This window comes from Hemitrygon akajei, chromosome 4, assembly GCF_048418815.1.
Source record: "Hemitrygon akajei chromosome 4, sHemAka1.3, whole genome shotgun sequence".
Classification (NCBI taxonomy): Eukaryota; Metazoa; Chordata; class Chondrichthyes; order Myliobatiformes; family Dasyatidae; genus Hemitrygon; species Hemitrygon akajei.
In genome coordinates, this window is record NC_133127.1 from 181,301,403 (window position 1) to 181,324,654 (window position 23,252).

A 23,252-nucleotide genomic window follows, 5' to 3' on the forward strand; every position below is an offset into this window, starting at 1 on the left:
AAATTTGCAAGGCTGTTGTCAAAACTCAAGGATCTGAGTTATAGGGAAAGGCTGGATAGGTTAGGGTTTTATACCCTGAAGCATAGGAGAATGAAAGCAGATTTGATAGAGGTGTATAGATTATGAGGTTTATAGATAGATAAATGCAGGCAGACTTTTTCCATTGAGACTAGCACTAGAGGTCATGGGTTAAGGAGGAAAGGTGGAATGTTTAAGGGCAACATGAGGAGGGACTGCTCCACTCAGAGGGCACCGAGAGTGTGAAATGAGCTGCTAGCACAAGTGGTGGATGCAGGTTTGATTTCAAAATTTGAAAGGTTTGGTTAAGTATATTGATGGGAGGGGCATTGAGGGCTGTGGTCCAGGTGCAGGTCAATGGGACCGGGCAGAATAGCAGTTTGGCTCAGACAAGAGGAGCCACAGGGTCTGTTTCTATACTGTAGTGCTCTATGACTCCTAACACATCCCATGTTCAGATGGTAACCAAATTTTAACTTAGCTCTTGAGCACAGGAAATCTTCACCTAGGGCTGAAAAGATATTCCAGACATCTATTAAGAAGATACCTAGCAATTCCTGGTAACCCGACTGGGTTTACTGATTGCCCTGTTATTACTTACGCCTTGAATCACTTGAAAGCTCTCATTGTTGGGTGCAGGATCCTGGTCTGGGTCGACTCCAACTCTGAAAGGGAGATGCACACAAATACAAAGATCAGACAGGAAAGTCAAACTTACGGCACGTCTGCACCAGTCACAGAGCAAAGTATCTCTAAAGGTTTACGACCAAATGATCCAATCTGCCAAGCAGCCCTGGGGTGATTGATTACCTATTATGTCCATTGCCACAGCCTTAAATTTAGGTCAAAATTCAACTGAAAGAGATTTCAGAACTACATTGTAATTTGAGTCGGGCAGCTGGTGAATGAACGCTAACTGGAGTGAGTCTGGGTTGTTTTAAACAGAGGTGGCTAAGGTGTGTTGTTAAGTGAGGTGTATTGTAAAATTACGAGAAGCCTAGGTAGTGTGATTAAGACTCATTTCTTTTGCTGAAGTTTCATACACTAAGGGGTGTGGAATTTAAGTTATTGATAAGACGTAGGTAAAGGATGAGACAGGTCTGGAACACATTGCCTGATAGGGTCTAGAGGGGAGAAACACGCTTATTAAATACATGGACGTGACTGGTAGGTGCCAGCAACATCATTGCAGATTTTCTCTGCACTCTTTCAATCTCATTTACATCTTCCCTGTAGGTAGGTGACCAAAACTGCACACAATATTCCAAATTAGGCCTCACCAACATCTTATACAATATCAACATGACATCTTTTTTGTTTGTCATATACATTAATGATCTGGATGATGGGGTGGTAAATTGGATTAGTAAGTATGCAGATGATACTAAGGTAGGTGGTGTTGTGGATAATGAAGTAGGTTTTCAAAGCTTGCAGAGAGATTTAGGCCAGTTAGAAGAGTGGGCTGAAAGATGGCAGATGGAGTTTAATGCTGATAAGAGTGAGCTGCTACATTTTGGTAGGAATAATCCAGATAGGACATACATGGTAAATGGTAGGGCATTGAAGAATGCAGTAGAACAGAGTGACCTAGGAATAATGGTGCATAGTTACCCAAAGGTGGAATCTCATGTGCATAGGGTGGTGAAGAAAGCTTTTGGTATGTTGGCCTTTATAAATCAGAGCACTGAGTATAGGAGTTGGGATGTAATGTTAAAATTGTACAAGGCATTGGTAAGGCCGAATTTGCAGTATTGTGTACAGTTCTGGTCTCTGAATTATAGGAAAGATATCAACAAAATAGAGAGAGTACAGAGAAGATTTACTAGAATGTTACCTGGGTTTCAGCACCTAAGTTACAGGGAAAGATTGAACAAGTTAGGTCTTTATTCTTTGGAGTGTAGAAGGTTGAGGGGGGACTTGATAGAGGTACTTAAAATTATGAGGGGGATAGACAGAGTTGACGTGGATAGACTTTTTCCATTGAGAGTAGGGGAGATTCAAACAAGAAGACATGAGTTGAGGCTCAGGGGGCAAAAGTTTAAAGGTAACATGAGGGGGAATTTCTTTACTCAGAGAGTGGTAGCTGTGTGGAATGAGCTTCCAGTAGAAGTGGTAGAGGCAGGTTCGGTATTGTCATTTAAAGCAAAATTGGATAGGTATATGTACAGGAAAGGAATGGAGGGTTATGGGCTGAGTGCGGGTCAGTGGGATTAGGTGAGAGTAAGCGCTCGGCACGGACTAGAAGGGCCGAGATGGCCTGTTTCCATGCTGTAATTGTTATATGGTTATATCCCAACTCTGATGGCCAATGTGACAAGAGTTTTCTTTACAACTCTCTGTGACGCCACTTTCAAGGACTTATGGTTCTGCACTAAGCTCCACTTGTTCTACTACACACTTCAGAGCCCTACCACTGACTGTGTAAATCCTACAAAGCTCTCACAAAGTGCAACACCTCAAACCCGTTTGCATTCAATTCCATCTGCCATTTCTTAGCCCATTTTTCCAGCTGAGTGTTTATTTATGGACTAACACTTGTTGCTCCTCACTTCTAGAATGATTTAAGCTTTGTAAAATAGCATGAGCTAGTTTTGACAAGCACCAGCAATGAACAGAGAAAAGAAAAAGTGGGCTTGACACTCTAGACCCAGTGATGGAAGATCATGGATACGTTTCCAAGCCAGCCTGATGTACAACCTGTTGCTGTGCTGTTCTGATGTGCCCGACATTCTTGGTGCTCATCCTTCTTGGTGGTAGAGGTTTGGGAGGAGCTGTCAGGATGGCCAAGGTGAGCAAGTACAGTGAAATTGGCAGCCACTCTGCACTGGTGATGGAGGTAAATCATGCTTAGGGTGGCAGATGGAGTGCCACTTATGGGCTGCTCAGTCCCGTGGTGTGGTCAAACTTCAAGGAAGTGTTGGGGCTAAACTCAGACAGGCAAGTAGAGAATACTCCATTTTCCTCCTAACTTGGGGCTAATAGATTCAAAGTTTCGAAGTGCATTTATTATCAAAAAAATGTATAAATTACACAACTTTGAGATTTGTTTACTTACAGGCAGTCACAGACCAAGAGAAAAACAAAACAAATTATGAAAAACACTAGAAGCTACAGCATTCCGAACCAAACGGAGACCTTATGTCCAAATCCCCAGAGCAGCCCAGAGTAGGCCTGAAGCCTCTGTATTCAGTTTATCATATTAGCAGAGAAAAATCACTGCAAAGTTTGCAGACACAATGCACAGCAGCCCAGGGCAGTCTCACTGCCTTAGCACTGCAGGAGGAGGACGCCCCCTGTCTATCTGGGCAATGAGTCTAGATAGTGAAATTCAAAGTAAATGTATTATCAAATACATTTGATAATCATATACTGATATCATACTATATATAATTTTCTTGCAGGCATTTACAGGAAAATAAAGAAATACAATAGGATTGATGAAAAACTATACATAAAGACTGACCAGCAACCAATGTCCGAAAGACAAATTGTGCAAATAAAAAATAATTAATACTGAGAACATGTGTTATGGAGTTCTTGAAAGTGGGACAGTAGGTTGGGTAATCAGTTCAGAGATCTGGCGACTGAAGTTTTGATTTGAGGATGTCAGTAAGTGAGTGACACTCTGCAGGACGCACGTCCCTGAGCTGCTCATGGAACCATGGTATTTATGTGGCTTGCTCACCTTGATTTCTGCTCAACTATGATCACCACAATTGAGGCAATGGGGGAACACAATGCCAGAGCAAATCAAGAGTGCACGATGAGGCTTTCTCCAGAGACGGTCATTGCCTGCCACTTGTGGGATATAAATATTACTTGCTTCTTATCAGTAAGTACTGAATGAACTTTAATTCTTGATACATGAAGGTGCGAACCTGCCCAACTGTAATCAGAAATTCAAGATGGCACTGAGCTGTGTCCCCGTCGAGATTAAGGCTCAGACTTAGTCGTTTTTTTTTTAGGTTTATAGGGATGGTTTTGGGATAGACAGGTGAATTAGGGGTCAGGTTAGGGTTTCCGGTCAGGGATACGGGAAGTTGGAGGTCACACCGCAGACTAGGCCTCAGCGTTCTATGTTCAAAGGCCGGCGATGATGTGGATGAAGGACAACCCTGGTTAGTGAGGTGAAAGAATATTGGTGTAGCTCATGAAACTTCTCAAGCACCCCTGGAGCAGCACAGTGTCCAGCCGCCCGTTCTGTTCATCCCTCACATCCGTGTCCTTGACCTCTTCACTACTCCAAGGAAGCACTCTGTAACTTGGAGGAAAACCAGGTCACATTTCAACTCAGCAGAGTGCACTCCTCTGGATCAAAAGGATTTGACTCCTCACAGATTCACACCACCTCCAGCTAACTTCCACCCAATTTCATCTTGCACCCTCCCTCTGGCCACCCACTCCATCACTCACTCTCCATCTGCTTCTTTTCTATCCCTCATTTCCCTGTAACTTGTTCCAGCTCTGAGCAAAGGAAAGATTGGGCCTGGACTAGTTCCAGTGGGCCTGCTGAATGCTCTCAGACCCCTTTTGTCCGTAGCTACTTTTCTGGATGAGGAGGGTTAGGCCAGCTGTCCATCTGTACCTGACAAGTACTAATGCAGGCATTTTAAAACTATTTGAATAACAGACAAAATAAAAACTGGAAGTATACTCATTCACGTTTAAAATTATTAAATATTTGAAGCATTCGTCTTTTCCATTGGCTTGTTGAACTTCTTAACATGCATGGGTTATTATTCGTATGCCAGTGCTGTTTACATTGATGGTACTCAAGTTGACAACTCCAAGTTCCTAGGAGTGAATATTGGGAACAGCCTGGCCTGGCCCAACCACATAGAGGATATGGCCAAGAAAGCTCACTAGCACCTCTACTTCCTCAGGAGGCTAAAGAAATCTGGCACGCCAGGTTTACTTTGCACTGAACGGAGGCTGCAACCAACAGGCTCCTCGACCAGCTGCAGTGATGAACCGGCTTCGCGGCTGTGAACTCACTTTCGTGAGCTTCATTTCTGAACATTATTTGCTAACTTTTATCGTTTGCATGATTTTTTTCCTTGCACAGTGGTTGTTTGATGGTTTTATTTTTAAAAATGCATTCTATTGGGTTTCTTTGTTTTTGGCTGCCTATAAGGAGACAAATATCAAGGTCGTATATGGCATACATACTTTGTTAATAAATGTAGTTTGAACTTCTGTACCCCACTTATGAGACTATTAAATGATTCACTAGTAAAGTAAGATGGGGTCTTGTCCTCACAATACACCACAGTGTGACTTTGCTCCTTACTGTCTATCTGCCCTGAACTTCCACTGTACTCGTAACACTTAATTCAGCACTGTTAACGTTTTACCTTGTACTACCTCAAATTGCTGGCATAATGAATTATGTGTGAACCCTCTCTCAATACAATAAATTACTGCTTTGGTACTGGACAAAACATTACTGGACATCTGCTGTATTAGAGTGAACAGTCTGTATTTGACCACTGGCTCGTCTCCAATTCCTGGATTTGACAGTGCCCAGGGTGGGAGTCTGAGACGGCCAAGTGCTAACATGTGATGGCCAATTTCCATTTGACTGATGATTATTGTTGTGCACCACTCAAGTTGAAAACTCTCTTCCTCAGCCCAGAGGTGTTGCTGGACCTGCTGAGTGACTAGAGAACTTGGTTTTGGAAGGAGCACCATTTCATGAACAGTACAGCTGCCTCCCCTCTGCCCCAAACTCAAAAGAGACTCAATACTCAAACTCACATCCATTGGTGTTGCATGTGAAAGCACAGAGCAAAAGACAAACTGCTGGAGGGACTCAGCAGGTCAGTTGGTCAAAGGCTGACCTGGGTGATGCTCCCAAATGAAGGTCGGAGAGAAGCACAGGAGAACTTTGCGGAGTGTCCATAACTTACTCCACATAATATTCCAGCAGGCAGAGGCACTGTTATCCCACCAGTTCAGGAAGGATTTGAACCACAGTCCCTCAGGAAAAAGGCTGGTAAACCTTCTCGACCTCACCAGGGACATCATGGAACTGGTTCAAGAGGTGGACCTGAAATCAACCGGTCTTGCATTGCAAAGGCAGAAATAGGAAGCAAGGCAACTGGAAGCATCTCAGCAGCTGTTAGATAATCTTAAAATCTGGTCCGCAGTTGATGTTTAGCCTGCTTTTGATGTTTAGGAAACCCCAGGTACCTGGTGGGACTGATTCAGTGAAGATCTCTCACCAAATCATCACAGGGCAACCAATATCGTACCCACATTTTTTTATTTGCATAGCCTGTCTTCTTTTCCACATTGGTTATTTGTCACTCTTTGTTTATGTATAGTTTTTCATAAATTCTATTGAATTTCATTTTTCCTTGTAAATACCTGCAAAATGAATCCCAAAATAGCATATGGTAATTGTTTCTGAACCTGGTGGTGTGGGACTCAAGGCTTCTGTATCTCAGCAGCGAGGATGGACATGAAGATCAGCTGGGGTCCCTGAGCTTCGTATCTACTTGAGTCTTTTAGGTATTAAAGTTCAAAGTAAATTTATTATCAAAATTCGTACGTCTCCATATACTACCCTGAGACTCATTTTCTTACAGATATTCATAGTAAATACATAGAAACACAGTAGAATCAATGAAAAACTGCAATAATCAATAAATATTGAGAATGTGACTGGTAGAGTCCTTGAAAGTGATTCCATGGATTGTGGAATCATTTCGGAGATGAGGTGAGTGAAGTTATCCCCTCGAGTTAAGGCCTGATGGTTGAGGGGTAATAGTTGTTAATAAACCTAATGGTGTGGGACCCAGGACTCTTGCACCTCCTTCCCGATGGCAGCAGTGAGAAGAAACCATGAGCTGGATGGAAGCATCCTCGATGATGGATGCTGCTTTCCTGCGATAGCACTCCACGTAGATGTACTCAATAGTGGAGAGGGGTTTACCTGTCATGGACTGGGCCGTATCCACTACTATTCTGTAGGCTTTTCCATTTAAGGGCATTGGTGCTTCCATTAAGGGTAACCACCAATCTCCTCACAATTCTTTTCCTCACCCTTCCCCCACACATACATCCTCCCCTCCAAACACCAGAAACCTGTATAAAGCAGAAGGAGAAATCAAATTCTTAACACAACCAAGAATATCACCCACAAAGCAGGCACAGAGAACACAAGTGAACATTCAAAAATGCACAGGGCCATGGTCACAGTTTATAATCCTTTTAATTAGTGGAAACTCTCTCAATAACTAGAGAGCTCATCCAGGAGGTTATGAAGAAATAGTAGAAGACTTTCTCTGGCACACACTCCTTAAACTTCTGATAATTTCTCCCTTCTTCACTCCGCTGTTTAACCTCAAGCACCATTCCCTCCGACTGTCAAGTGCTACTATAGCAACAGTGGCAGGGGATTGTGGGTGAAAGGAAGGCCAGTTGAAATCAGCCAGGCACTAATCTGGTCTGGGATGTGTATTCTACGTCCCTGGTGTGTATCTCAGCCCAGTGGCTTTTGGGAAAAGCACTACCATTTGGAAATTATTGTCCACATTTTAAAAAAACAGCGGCAAAGAGAAAATCCACACAGCAGATTGTGGATAGAACAAGCACGGCAAGAAAGTTGTGCACACGATGTTGCATTAGTTGAGAAAAGACGACAAAGAACTTAACTCATATTAGGATTAACTCATCCAACACATAGGTCTGAGAAAGTGCAGAAATCAAATTTATACTTGGCAGCACTTAAGAAGATAAATTACATCTGGGAAATCTGGAAGCACAGAAAGCAGCCCAGGTCAGGATTAGAAGAGAATCAAGGATTAGCTGTGGCTGGAGAAAAGGAGCAGTGTTAATTTAGCAGGCATTCCGAAGGTCACCTGAAGTAACTCCAGTGGGTATCGCCCAGATCCTCAGCCGACGGAGGCGGGTCACCGACTCTGAGGGAGTACGTCACAAGAAGGGAAACATCAGAATTAAGACAGCACAGTTCTGTGACTACCAACTGAGCAGCCACCAGCTAATGGCTTGGAACAGCCACAGATGCTACTGATCAATAAATCCCTTTCAATTGATCTTGACTATTTACCCAATTCAATGAAAACAAAAGCACTACTGGATAAAAGTTGTAACTCTGAAGTTTTCATCCTTTCCCTATCAATTACATTCCATTTCTCAACCACATCAATCAATTATAATTTTAAAGTATAACTCCTAGACTGAGATACATAACATCTACCTGTAATTATTCATCATGTAAGTTCCAAAGTTATCAATATTGTTTCATGTTAGAGTAGCAAAATTAATTTAATCATTTTATGCAAATGGAAAAACATCAGCTCAGATTTCTCAAGAAAGAATTCCCTGTCCACCTTAACCCCCTGAAAATGACCGGGCCCCCAATGAGAATGTCCTTACTCTTGCCTGTTCAAAATTGATAGGCAACACCTAGCAACGGGTAGTGTCTTACATTTACTAAATTACCCAAAACTTGCTACTCTCCCTTGTCACCATTCTGCTAAGAAGAATGAGTATATGAATGAATGTTGGGTCTACCCTGGTACAAGTTCAACAAGCAGTTCCTCTAGACTGCCAGTTGGGGAATTGCAAGAAGCTTGCACTACAGAGTTGGGCTACTAGCATCATCATCATGTGCCATGTTGTATGATATGGGCGATCATTGTCTTTCCATGACCGTGATAGTTCTTAGCTAATTCTTTACAGAAGTGGTTTGCCATTGCCTTCTTTTGGACAGTGTCTTCCAACAAGATGGGTGACTCCAGCCATTATCAATATTCTTCAGAGATTGTCTGCCTGGTGTCTGTGGTCACATAACCAGGTCTTGTGATAAATTGCACCAGCTGCTTGTATGACCATCCACCACCTGCTCCCATGGCTTTGTGTGAGCCTAATTGGGTGGCTAAGCACTTGCTACACCTTGACCAAGGGTAACCTGCAGGCTAGCAGAGGGTAGGGCACCTTACACCTCCTTTGATAGAGAGGTATCTCCATCCCACTGCCCATGATATAGCCACATTTTTATCTAGTTGGAAAATATTATATGATTATATAGTTGGAATGGTATTAATGGAGCAGTTGCGAAGACATTTGGGACATCCCTGCTTGTGCATATTTACTAAGACTCTCAAAGTTCCCAACAAAGGTAAATGGCAACAATTGTATGGAATGACTGATGTTCTTGAAAGTAAGTCTTATTAGGCAGTAGAAGACCTTAGATATAAAGCACTACCAGACAATCCTGGGACAGGGGCAACACAGAAAGAGTTGCTCCAGCTAAGAGCTTTAAGTCAACTTCAGAAGAGATAATTTATAAACACGATGTGCCATATTCCAATTTTACTTCTTTTGCACTTGAGTTGCCTCTGGGTGAAGCTGCTAATTTAGGATGAATTTGCAACAAATTAATTTCATTCTATGGGACCCCATGTGGGCTCAAGGCTGTTATGAGATTACAGGGACTCTGAATATAGAGGCTTTAGATAACTAAGAGTCCTCAGATGCAACTAATAACAGCAAATATGCTCCATAACCTGCCAATCCATCATTCAATCAGTCAGTTAGTCCTCCCAGCCAATGCAAATTGGCTCAATGTGTTTGTCTTCACAACAGCTGGGAAAACTCCCCCATAAACACATCAAGTCCTGATGCCAAGAAGACAGGGTGTAAAATGCGGATACACCCAGAGGCCAGTTTTGGAGGTTGCATCGGCGATACTTAAATGATAATTGGCAATCAAACCTTCCCTAACGATGCAGTCCATGAACGTAAACATAATGGGTCACCTCCAGTATTAAAAGGTACTAAAGCATTTGAAGATCACTTAGATGTTAAAATTAACACTGATAATTTCTAAAATATATTTCCTCGAACTGGAGTGCCATAAGAAGTAGACTTTTTAAGGAAGTTTGAAGTTTGTAAGTATACAACAGCTGGGGCTCAAGTTTTGGCTTAATCTAATAATAACTTAAGACCTCCGAGAAATCATTAGACCTATTAAAAACTCCTGACTTATTTTAAAATCAATAAAACTTATAACAATGATTTATAATTTTAACCTAATGCTTTGCTTTAAAACAAAGCTTTTAAAATAAGACCATAAGACACAAGAGCAGAATTAGGCCATTTAGCCCATCGAGTCAGCTCCAATATTCTAACATGGCTGATTTATTATCCCTTTCAACTCCATTCTCCCGCCATCTCCCCATAACCTTTGGTGCCCTTACTGCTCAAGAATCTATCAGTCTCCACCGACATCTGTGGCAATGAATTCCACAGGGTCACCACCCCGGCTAAATATATTCCCCCTCTTCTCTGTTCTAAAGGGAGGCTGTACATTCTGATACTCAACTCCCCCACTATAAGAAACATCCTTTCCACATCTGTCCTATCTAAGCCTTTCAACATTTGATAGGTTCCAATGTGATCCCTCTCCCCTCATTCCCCTAAACTCCAGTAAGTGCCCAGAGCCATCAAATGCTCTTCATATGTTAACCCTTTCATTCCTGGCATGACTCTCAGGAACCTCCTCTGGAACCTCTCCAATGCCAGCAAATCCATTCTTAGATTAGGGGCCCAAAATAGCACACAGTTCTCCAAATGAGATCTGACCAATGCCCTATAAAGCCTCAGCTTTATGATGTAAAAATGTGGACATTGTGTATTGGTTTGCCTGATTCGCACAACAATAATAGCATAAATAAGCAGGAGCTGACCATTTGGCCCATCAAGCTGCTTCTAACATTCAATAAGATCACGGATAATTTGGCCATAGACTCAACTCCACCTACCTGCATTTTCCCCAAAACCTTCAATTCCCCTGCTATGCAAAAAATTATCTAGCTGTGTTTTATATATATTTAATGAGGTAGCATCTACTGTTTCCCTGGCAGAGAATTCCACAGATCTACTTTTTACAAAAAACAGTTTCTCCTCATCTCCATCCTAAATCCATTCCCCCAATTCTCAAGGCTATATCCCCTAGTTCTAGTTTCATCTACTAATGAACACAAGTTTCCTGCTTCTATCTAATCAACCACTTTCATAGTTTTGTACGTTTATATAAGATCCCCTCTCATTCTTCTGAAATCCAGCAAATACTGTCCCGGTCAACTTGATCTCTCATCTCTGGAATCAACCAGGTGAAATTCCTCACCAAAGCCAGTTTGTCTTTCCCTGGCATATGCCTCACGTTTCTCGATCTCTCTGTCTCCATCTCTAGAGACAAACCTACTGATTCCCATGGTTATCCTGACTTTTCCAGACAAGTCTCCTGTAAAAATCCTATTCCCTTTTCTCAGTTCCTTCGTCTCTGCCGCATCTGTTCCTAGGACTCAGATTTCCATTCTGGGACATCAGAGATATCCTCCTCCTACAAAGGACAGGGTTTCCCTTCCTCCACCATTGAAGCTGCTCTCATCAGCATCTCCTCCATTTCCCGAACATCTTCGTTCACCCCATCTTTCTGCCGCCTAAACAGTGATAGAGTCCCTCTTGTTCTTACCTACCACCCCATCAGCCTCCATATCCAAAACATCACACCCTCCACCATCTCCAAAGGGATCCTACCACCTCAATTCTTTACCTCCACCATCCTCCCCCTTTCTGCTTTCCACAGGGATCGCTCCCTCCATGATCCCTTGTCCAGTCGCCCCTCCCCACTAATCTCCCATCGCCACTTATTCCTGCAAGCAGACAAATGCTCCACCTGCCCATTCACCTCCGGTCAGGGCCCCAAACAGTCCTTCCAGATGAGGCAACACCGCCTACAAATCTGCTGGGGGTCTTTATTGTGTCTGGTGCTCCTGATACGGCCTCCTCTACATTCCATTCCCCACTCTGACCTCTTAACTCTTCTCACCTGCCTATCGTCTTCCCTTGGGTGCTCTCTTCCGTCCCTTTGGTGCTGTCCTCCATCCCTTTCTTCTGTGGTTCATTCTCCTCTCCTATCAGACTCCTTCCTCTCCAGCTCTTAACCTTTCCCCAGAAATACAAGTAACACTGTAGGAACTCAGTAGGCCAGGCAGCATCTATGGAAGACCAAACAGTCAACGTTTCAGGCAGAAGCCCTTCTTCAGGACTCAAAGGGTTTTGGCCTGAAACGTCAACTGCTTACTCTTTTCCAAAGACGCTGCCTGTTCTGCTGAGTTCCTCCTGCATTCTGTTTGTTGCTTTGGATTTCCAGCATCTGCAGACTTCCTCGTGTTTATTTCCTTTGTCAAGTACTGCAGGTGTGGCCTCACCAATACACTGCACAGCTGCAACACCTCCCTGCTCTTAAATTCAATCCCTCTAGCAATGCGAGCCAACATTCCATTTGCCTTCTTGATAACCCGCTGCACCTGCAAAACAACTTTCAGCGATTCATGCACAAGCACTCCCAAATCCCTCTGCACAACAGCACGCTGCAGATTCTTCCCATTTAAATAATAACTCAGGAAGAAACGTGACATAATTGAGGGCTGCAATGAATAACTTTGAAAACGTATGTTTAATCGTCTGAAAGATTTGAAAGAACGGAAAACTGACATATTTACCCCATTTTTTAAATAATTACTGATGTCTAGTGATTATGCCAAGCAAACACTCAAAAAACAAGCCAGGAATGAAAAGTGAATGACTCAGTGTGTAACAGAAAAGTGCACCTTGGCCTTAAGGACACACAACACTAGCTTCCAAAACAGACAGACCGCAAGGAGGAAATAGCTTCACCGAGTGAAACTGCTGCTCCAATCAGCCCGGGACTAATCAGAGAATTCCACATTGAACAATGGCCAAATTAATGCACAATGTGAGACATTAGCTGAACACAAAACTACTGCGATGTTAAGTCAAGGCTCCTATCCCTCCTACTACTCCCCCCACCTCCCGGCGTGGAAAACATAGAACGATACAACCAGATTCAGCAAGATGCTGTTTTGTGAAAGAGCTCACTTTCTGAAATCACATACTTTAAACTCAATTTATTCAAGTTTAACTGCCTGAAAAGTCCTGCTGCTAGTGTTCAAGGAAAAGGCTGTGATCTCGATGACAGGACCATCATTAAGATGCAAGACAAAGGAACAGAATTAGGCCTTTCGACCCACTGCTCCGCCATTCCATCATGGCCGATTTGTTATGCCCCTCAACCCCAAAGTAATCAAAATTACTGGCAAACAATCAGGTGGTAGATGAAGAAAACTATGAGGAAAACGTTCTCAAATTGTAACCACAATGGATGAACTAACATTATGAGTGTTGGGCCATCTGCCCAGGGACAAATCTGATTCCAGCAGTTGAAGAACATGAACTCAAGCAATTAAACTGGTGTGAATATAAAGCTGGTCTCAGTAATTGTGACCAGGAAACTGTTAGAGAGCCACAAAGAACTGACATTCTTTATGTCATTACATCTGCCATTCTTACTCAGCATAGTCTAAATGAAAATCTGGACAATAGTAATAGGGTTAGATTTCACCCACCCACTAAATTGATTGGACAATCATTGCAAATCAGTGAGGTGGAGAAGACTGGGTGTGGGGGAGAATAGAGATGGCCAATAAATGGTCTAACATCAGTGTTCCTGAATGAATGTATAAAATTCAACAACAGTTTTCTGCATTAAATATATCACAGAAATGCAAGCTTGAGGGGCATTTAAGAATATCTTAGACATGCACATGGATAATAGAAAAATGGAGGAGAGACGGGCTCAATTGATCTTAGACTAGGTTAAGAGGTTGACACAACATTGTGGGCCAAAGGGCCTACACTGTGCTGTAATGTTCTATGTTAGGTTGTGTGGTAGTTACCCCACAGTGAAATTATGGCAAATTTAGAACACAGATAACTGGGTTGTTTGTAAATTCACTTCCATATATAATGCAAGGTGAAATTCCTGGGAGTAATACATTCCGATGTTCAGCCATTCGCTTGATTTTTCACAGTAAGCTTACTCCAGATCAGTGCACGCACTCAGCACCATTCACATGAACATAGCTAGTGAAATTCACCCAAATCCCCATTCTACCACTTTAGATTCAGTTCATGGACTCTTTATTGGGGAGAAAAATACACAGATTAAAATGCAAACATACTGCTGTCGACTGAACGGGGAGACAAAAGAGGAAGTTAAGTTGCTAAGTGACAAATGGCAGTGCTGTACTGGGAGTCATCCTTAGATGAAATGGCAGAATAACAGAAGTAGACAGTTCATGAGAGAACCGAGAGAAAGGTTTAAATTCTAACTACAGTTATTTGTACACGTTGATTAAAATGAACTTGCACCATCTAAACCAACAATTGTCCCAGGGAATTCTGTCCAAATTAAAACATATTTCCATTTATCAAAGTTGACGTTGTCTCTAATGATCCTGTGCAAAAAATACATTCCCAGCGAAGAGACAACCCAAATTCATGGCTAAAACTCATTCCTAATGGAACAGCTTTAGTGCTTACCACCACCTGCTTTTCCTTAAAGGAACTGCACTCTTGGCCAAAGCAGGTTTCCCTGCTACTGCGTGTCTAGCTGAGGGGAGGGTGAAGACATGCAAGTGGCAGTCCAGTTGCGGACTGACTCAGCAGCAGCAGAAATCTTCTCAACCTTCAGCTGACCGTGGAACATTTTTGTTAAAAGAAAGAAGCAAATATGTTGAGTTGGTGTGATCTGGGCCATGTTTCTCTGAAGGACTGATGAGCAATAACTTTTAAACAGGGAAATGGAACAGAAAGAGGAAATGGTTTCAGGGCTGACCAGGAAAGAGTAGAGAATAGGATCAATTGGATAGGTCATGCCAAGGCCTAGCACCAGCTCAGGCATGATGGGCCAAATAGCCTCTTCCTTTGATGGATGAGCCTGTGATTCAAACAATTGCAATTTTAGAATCATACAGCACAGAAACAGACAGTTTGGCTCAACTATCATCCATTTATACTATTTCCATCCACCAGAAGTTGCTGTATGACCTTCTATACCTTAACAGTTCAAGTGCTCATCTGGATACTCCCCAACTGTTGTGAGTCTGCCTCATCATCCTCTCAGGCAGTGCATCCCAAACTCCAACCACCTTTTCAGTTAAAGCAAATTCTTCCTTATATCCCTTTAAATCTCATAGTCCTTACTCTAAACCCATGCCCTCTGGTTATAAATGTCTCGGCTCTAAGGAAAAAGTTACCACTGTCCAACTTATCCATGGCCTTTGTAATTTGGTAGTAATTCCCTTATATTCCCCACAACCCTTCACTCCTGCCTTTTCCACTCCAAGGAAAACAAATCCAGCCTATCCCATCTCCCTTCTTGATGGAAATGATCTACTTCAGGCAACATCCTGATGAATCCTCTCTGCATTCTCTCTAGAGTCTAGACCAACTACTTCCATTGGCACATGACTCACAGCAAGTTTATCTCGGCGCTGGCCAAGTGGATAGACTGGGAGATGCAACTGAATAAAACTGGCCAATATTCAATAGTGAGCAGAAGAATGAAAGGTGATCCCATTGATACAAAGGGAATCCTGAGAGTAAATGGTGTGAGGCTGGAGTCAATACAAGAGGCAGAATTACAGAACAGGGGGTCTGAAATTAAAAACTGAAGATGAAGACAATTATTTTTTTCCTCTGAAAGAGAAATAGCACTTTTGGGGTAAATACTGGGAATAACTCTCCAAAGTCTTTATCATATTAAAAGGCTGTTGTTTTTTTTATTTCAATGAGCAAACCAAGGGATATGGATCCGGGGAGAGAAGACACATATTCAAATGTCGCTGTTAATTTACTCACTGACCTGATCCGTAGCCATGACAATGTTGGTGTGGTGCCTCCACCGAAGACCCATACAGTGAAAAAGACGATCAGCAGGGTGGTGGTGAACATCATCTGCCTGGCATAAGTGGCGGTGTCTCGGATAGCAAGGGCGAAGGCCATGGCTCCTCTCAAACCTGCAGGAAGAGCCGAAGTACAGAGTTAATTTTCCATTTATAACGTAGGCTGTGGGAGAATCACTGGTGAGGCAGCACCTGATACTCATTGGAAATAGATCCCTGTGCAATTCAGAGCCAATGACATCGCAGTGGGTCTGGAGTCACAGATCCACCAGATTAGAGAGGGGCATCTGCAGACTTTCACTAAAGGATTTTAGCAAACTGGAGTAACACACACAAAATGCTGGAGAAAATCAGATCAGGCAACATCTATGGTAAGGAACAGAATTGACATTTCAGGCCGAGATCCTTCATTAGGACACTTCAGCAAACTAAATGTGTTTTATATATAAATGTAATCCTGTGATGTTATGATTATAATTAAGTCCATTGGAAAAAATGTCCTGGGAAACACTAACCTCTGTTTAAAAAATCTTGGCAAAACCCACAACAAGATCACAATAGCTCCTCTGGGAATCAGCAGTCAATGTCCATCACAGGACTGTGGGTTTGAATTTCCCTTCAGAGATTTCATGACAAACCCCAATACAGGCACGATTGACGTACTGCCATGATGTTGGCAATATCTTCCAAATAACACCGCTGTGCTCAGAGTCCAGAGCTCAATCCTGACCCTGAGTTCTCTCTGCGTGGAGTCTGCACATTGTGCAACTGCATGAGTACTCAATTTTCTTTCCAACATCCCTAAAATGGGTAGGTTGTTAGGATAATTCCCCTCATTGTGCAGGTGGTGGTAAAATCTAGGAGGTAATGCTGCTGCAATGAAGTTTTTTGTAGCACATTTGCACTCATGCACTTGTGTAATAATAACCTTGTCTTGACTTGAAAATGCAGAGAGAACAGACAGTAGGCCAAAAGGCCTGCTTCATGTCACATTATCAGGAGTGCTCTGCAGGCAAGGCCCTTGGTATTATCCAGGATCCCATCCATTCATCCAGCATCCTCTGATTTTCTAGCATCAGGCAGGAAACTCTGATGCAAAATAAAACAGCAATGGTTAGGCTGGAAATGGTTTCTTCCCTCAGGCTATTAGGCTTCCGAACTTCCTGCTGCATCACATTTGAAGTATTACTGGTTAATCTGTTCTGTACCCGCCAATATTTAATTTATGCACTTTGCTTTGTTTATTTGTGCATAATTCATCCGTAGATTTTATCCTAATTTATTCTGTGTTATGTGTACTATTGTGCTTTACACCATGGTCCAGAGAACCGTCGTCACGTTTGACTGCATACCTGTACATAGTTAAATGACAAATTCCACTTGACTTTGCTCTTGACTCTATCTCTTTCAGATGGCCATGTTTCAAAGAAAAAACATCACTTCTATCCATTCTGATCCACGAATTCTCTGTTGGTCAGGGAAGACCTTGGAAGTTTCATCCTAGCTGTCTAGACACGCAAATCAGGGCAGTACGGCGTGGAGAGCAAGCTGTTACCCATGTAGCAAGCTCCCCCCTCCATGCATCTGATGAACCCAAAAAAACAGAAGAGACCGATACAGTTTGGCACCAGCAACGTTGCAGGAGCTACCAGTCAGCGTCGAACTCAACGCAGGACTGTCTTCAGGACTCCAGCTCTGGATTTTTCCCCTCAGGGTTTACTCCCAAAGCCGTCCCCATGAGTCGGTATAGCCATAAGACAGCGGAGGTTTGAGATCAGAGTTTTCCTTCTCCTAGGTGAACTGACAGCCACGGTTGATGAGCCCCATCTGCCTGGAAGATCTGGTCCAGATCACACACCAAAACCACCAGCACTAAAACAGACGTTCTCTACATTTAATGCTTCAGCATTCACTTTGGTTTCTTCTGCACAGATTGGGTGCGATACTTGCTACACTACTAAATGAGCACACTTCAAAAAGTACTTTATTAATTGCTTTGTGATATCCTGAGAAAGATTTTAAATAAATCTTTATTACATACTCCGTGCATTTCGGGTCATTTCTTTTTCTAATAAAAGAGAAGCACAAAGATGTTACATTGGTATACCCACAACTCCTCAAAGCACCTACTAAGAAGGAAAGACTTTCTCATCATTGCCAGGGTCGTGCTGCAGTGACTCAGACCATTGGAACTATACCTGCAATCATCATCATGTGCTGGAAATTCCAACCAATCTTGTGCTTTCTGCCCAAGTTCAGGAAAAAAGACAGCGGGTAAATATTCGCAGCTCTGCCCAGCAGGATAGCGATCTGGCCAACAGTTGTTAAGGAGCCTGTGCTGCCTGAAGGGGCGAGTACAGAGGAGCTGCACTAAATTGTGAATTACACGGGTACGGGGCCATTCAGGGTGCTCTGGGTTCCTCCCCTCCCCACCCCAAATACACGTGGGCTGGCAAGTTAACTCATCATCATGTGCCCAGTCAAATGCGAGTCATGTGCCAATGGATGTGGTTGGTCTGGACTCTAGAGAGAATGCAGAGATGATTCATCAGGACATTGCCTGAAGTAGATCATTTCCATCCAGAACATCTTCAAGGAGTGATGCCTCACTAAGGCAGCAACCATCATTAAGGACCCCATCACCCAGGTCACACCTTGTTCTCATTGCTACCATCCAGAAGGTACAGAAGCCTGGAGGCACACACTCAATGATTCAGTAACAGCTTCTTCCCCTCTAAATGGACATTGAACCCTTGAACACTTTTTAAATTATTTTTTATTCTTGCACAAATTATTTACTCACTGTACTTTTCAGATCTTTTTTCTCTATTATTATTTATTGCATTATACTGCTGCCACAAAGAGACAGGACATATGCCAGTGATATTGAACCCCATTCTGATTATCACCGACATAAGCCTTTAAATTTGTTGTTTTCTAGCAGCACTACAGTGCAATACATAAAAATTAATACAAGTTACAATAAAAATACATTTTAAAAAAGCACAAAAAGAAAACAAAATGGTGAGGTAGTGTTCATGGGTTAATAAACCATTCAGAAATCTGATAAGGGACCAAATGTTAATCGTATCTATACATACGCTTATCATAACTGGAAAGAACTCAACAAAGGATACAAAAGCTCCAAGAATGAAAATGGGGTTGAAGATGTGATTCTGAAACGTGAACAGTGCCAAACCCATATAGGAAAATATGAAGTTTTCAGCCAAAAAATTCAGAACTTCGAATAACTGAGGAAGACAAATAAATACCACATTAGGGTACAATTTATTAAAATACAGCACTACAGAAGGTTTCAGCTATTCAGCTTGAAAGCTGCTTGTTGAAACTTTTAATTATTATCATTTTACATGACAATGTCAAATATCTCCTTAATTATTCATTCATGGGATGTGGTCATGTGCTGTCGATGGATATTTGCCCCTGAATTACCTGGACCCCCGATGGGTCTAGACTAGAGTCACTTTGCCGTGTAGGACAGCGGAATTCCTTCCCTGAAGTACATCAATGAACCAGATAGGGTTCAAAAGTAGTTTATAAGACAAAGGAGCACTATTAGGCCATTTGGCCCATCACATTTGCTCTGCAATTCCATCGTGGCTAATTTATTATCCTTCTCAACCCTAATCTCCTGCCTTAGCCCTGGAACCTTTGACAACCTTACTAATCAAGAACCTATCAACCTCCACTTTAAATGTACCCAATGACTTGCCCTGCACAGCCATCTATGGCAATGATACACCATTCAGCAGCTTTGCCACCCTCTGGCTAAAGAAATTCCATCTCATTTCTATTCTACAGGGGCAGCCTTCTATTCTGAGACTATCCCACGACAGGAAACATCATCCACTCTATCTAAGCCTTTCAATAAGATTTGCACCCCCCCCCCCCCCCCATTCTTCTAAACTCCAGTGAGGACAGGCCCAGAACCATTTAAAGCTCCTCATACGTTAACCCTTTCATTCCTGGGATCATTCTCGTAAATATGGATCAATGGGACTAGGCAGAGTAAATTGGGCATGGACTAGATGGGCTGAAGGTCCTGTTTCTGTACTGTAGTGTTCCATGGCTTTACAACTCTAGTGACACCGTGGGGAGCCCATACCTGCTTTGTTCGATCTCTTGATTCAGGTGACAAGTTGTTGTAGGTATAATGAGCCTGTGTAATTCCACAGAAAAGAACTGCGACAACACCTGCAGACGAAGAAAGGAAAAGTTGTGAAAAATGCTTTTCGCTTTGCAAGCCTTGTTTGCTGCTTTACCTGCAGCCATCCCTTCATGCAACCCAATCAGTCATTCTGCTTGGGAATACTTCAATACAAGCATGGGCTAGTCATGTGGTCAAACTGGGCATCAATTTATACCTTATCCAACATCCACGCAGTGGAGATCTGAACTGGGAGCCTGTTTAGGGAATTCTTTGATCAGGAACATTGATTCCGACTTCAATGGTTTAATGGCTGATAGCGACCAAAGCATTACAGCACAGAACTACGTATCAACGTCAACAGTAGATCCATTGGCCCACTGGCTTGCAAGTGTCTACAAGGAATTAACAATTGACTCTGTCACTCTGTGACACTTTGACTTGACACAGCATTTGGTACAACAGTGCGGAACAATAACTTGTGCGCCTGTGACCACGTGGGCTTTCTCCGGGTGTTCCGGTTTCCTCCCACATTACAAAGACTTCATGTTTTTGGGAGTGAAAGAGTTATATGAGAAGTGTTTGATGGCTCTGGGACTGCACTCACTGGAATTCGAAGTCTGGGGGTGGGGGGGGGGGGGTCCTCATTGAAACTTATCGAATGTTGAAAGGCCCCAATAAAGTGGATGAGCAGAGGATGTTTCCTATGGTAGGGAGTCTAAGACCAAAGGGCAGAACTTCAGAATAGCGGGATGTCCACTTAGAAGGAAAATGAGGAGGAACTTCTTTCACCAGAGTGTGTGAATCTGTGGAGGCCAAGTCATTGTGTATATTTAAAGTAGAGGATGAAAGGTTCTTGATTAGCCAGGGCATGAAAGATTATGGCGAGAAGGCAGAAGAATGAAGCTCAGATGGAAATGGATCAGGCATGATGAAATGGCAGAGCAGACTCAATGTGTCGAATGGCCTAATTCTGCTCTGTGTCATGGTCTACATGTGTGTAATTGGATGACATGGCCTTGTTGGCCTAGAAGGGCCTGTTACTGTGCAGTATCTCTAAATGAAAACTGCAGTCACTTGAAATTTCATCGCCACTCTTGTTGGTCATGCATGTTCTATTCCGGTTGCAACTTACCAGTGAAGCCACAGGCTTCTGCCAGCAGGAAGGTGCTCCAGGACATTAAGAAAAATAGTGCTGTCTCCAGGAGTGGGAAGCAGTGCAGTTTGGTGAACTTGGTGACGTGAAGAACAGAAGTTAAGGCAACATCTTCAACTTTATAGTTTTCCCGTGCAACACAAATGAACCCTGCCTTTGAGTACAGATTCTCATTCACACTTGGAACACCCAAGGTCCATGGTCATTGCTGAAGAACCACTGGGATCTTGTGCACAGTTACTAGTTACCCGATAAGATGGAACGATATTATTCTTGACTTGCCACATCTCTGGCATCCAAGGGACTGGACAACTGATCCAGGGATGCAAGTCAAATCCCACATGGTTGTTGGAGATTTTAACTTTTAAAGTAAACCAGGAAATTTAAAAATAGAACCTGATGCCTGTATTTCCAGAGGACTAGAATATACAGCAAAAGTGAAGGATGGTAATGCCAAGGCTTTATAAGACAGCATTCGGAGTATTCGGAGAAGGTCTGGGCCCCACATCCAAGAAAGAATGTGCTGGCATTCGAGAAGGTTTATGAGAAAGATCTCATGATTGAAAAGGTTAACGTATGATGAGCGTTTGATGGCTCTGAGCCTGCATCCAGTCCTCCCTGAAATGGCTCAGTGAGCCGCTCAATTTGGGGCAAATCAGAATGGGCAACAATGTCAACTAACTACAAATAAATGAAAATAAAAGTCCTGTTGGGTCATCATTATGTATGGTGTTGTATTGACGTGGTCGACCTTGGTCTTATCCATGACTGACTGCCCTTGGCAAATTTTTCTACAGAAGTGGTTTGCCATTGCTTTCTTCTGGGCAGTGTCTTTACAAGACAGGTGACTCCCAGCTACTATCCATACTCTGCAGAGATTGTCTGCCTGGCGTCAACAGTTGCATAACCAGGACATATGATATGTACCAGCTGCTCATACGACCATCCACCACCTGCTCCCATGGCTTCACATGACCTGATCAGGGTGGGGAGGGGAGGAAATAAGCAGGTACTACACTTTGACCAAGGGTGACCTGCAGGCTAGCGGAAGGAAGGAGCGCCTTACACCTCCTTTGGTAGAGATGCATTTCCACCAGGTTGGGTTCTAGTTTCATAATGGCAAAAAAATGCACCATAATCTAGGACCAGTTCATTAGTAGTGTTTGGGGAAGCCTCTCCCTTGATAGTGAAAGCTATCTTGGGAGTAATGAATCCAACTTATTAAGGTGAACAGAAACACGAAAAACACCTGCTTTGTTTTCCCTTTTACGAAAAATAGAATTGGTGTCACAGTGGCTGCTTCTTGTTTATCAAATAAATTCCAACCAAGTGCAGCACAGTGGCAGAGTGGAGAATCCCCCCACCCTGACTCAGTGTCGGAGAGCTGGGTTCAATTCTGACCACAGATGCCACTCGTGTTGAGTTTGCACGTTTCCACTGTGACAGCATGGTTTTCGTTTGGGTTTTCTGGTTTCCTCCCAGTGCCCAATGACACGTAGGCTGGTAGGTTAACCGAGCCAGTATGTTGGTGAGTGGTAGAACCTGGGGGGAAGAGAGGGGGAGGGAAGAAGTGTGATGAGAATTTTTTTTTTAATGGATTAACATAGGATTAGGGTAAAAATAGGGGCTGACGCAGAATTGTTGGGCTGAAGACCCATTTCCATGCTATAGATCTCTATGACTTTAAGTGGATATTTTTTTTAAAAACTAGATAGAATTTGAAAGAATGACATTTCCAGATAGAATTTGTGTTGACCTGAATAACACAATTGCACTTGTTGACTTAAATTGTTAGGGAACAAGTTTCTGCTTAAGGTTGAAATATACTGATGAAAATTCCACTAAAACTCTTGAACTTTGAAAAAAAAATATGCCTTCCTCTTTGCTATGCACCCTGCTCAATCCTCAAACGATATTTATGCTCAAAAACACAGTGGAATGCAAAGCTTGCAAGATTTAGTATATTCAGGCTGCTAAAAAGGGAAACACAAGTGATTCTGCTGATGCTGGAAATCCAGAGCAACATATCCAAAATGCTGGATTAACTCTTTGGGTCAGGCGGCATCTATGAAGGGAAATAAATAGTCGATATTTCAGGTCCCAATGA

At 42.8% G+C, this 23,252-nt stretch overlaps 1 protein-coding gene across 2 annotated transcripts in view; it reads right to left on the bottom strand.

Annotated features, from left to right (window-relative positions):
* slc9a7 (solute carrier family 9 member 7) overlaps positions 1–23,252 on the bottom strand; it is a 157,045-nt gene that overhangs the window by 21,006 nt on the left and 112,787 nt on the right. Inside the window, exons 8-14 of one of the 2 annotated variants that reach the window (XM_073044145.1) lie at positions 21,125–21,230; positions 19,948–20,036; positions 18,959–19,072; positions 18,020–18,131; positions 15,782–15,935; positions 7,884–7,943; positions 620–683 (exon numbers count right to left, since the gene is read on the bottom strand). In XM_073044145.1, coding sequence (XP_072900246.1) covers positions 620–683; positions 7,884–7,943; positions 15,782–15,935; positions 18,020–18,131; positions 18,959–19,072; positions 19,948–20,036; positions 21,125–21,230 — 699 coding nt within the window. The remainder of the gene's footprint in view (positions 1–619; positions 684–7,883; positions 7,944–15,781; positions 15,936–18,019; positions 18,132–18,958; positions 19,073–19,947; positions 20,037–21,124; positions 21,231–23,252) is intronic. The other variant, XM_073044147.1, reaches the window with a different exon arrangement.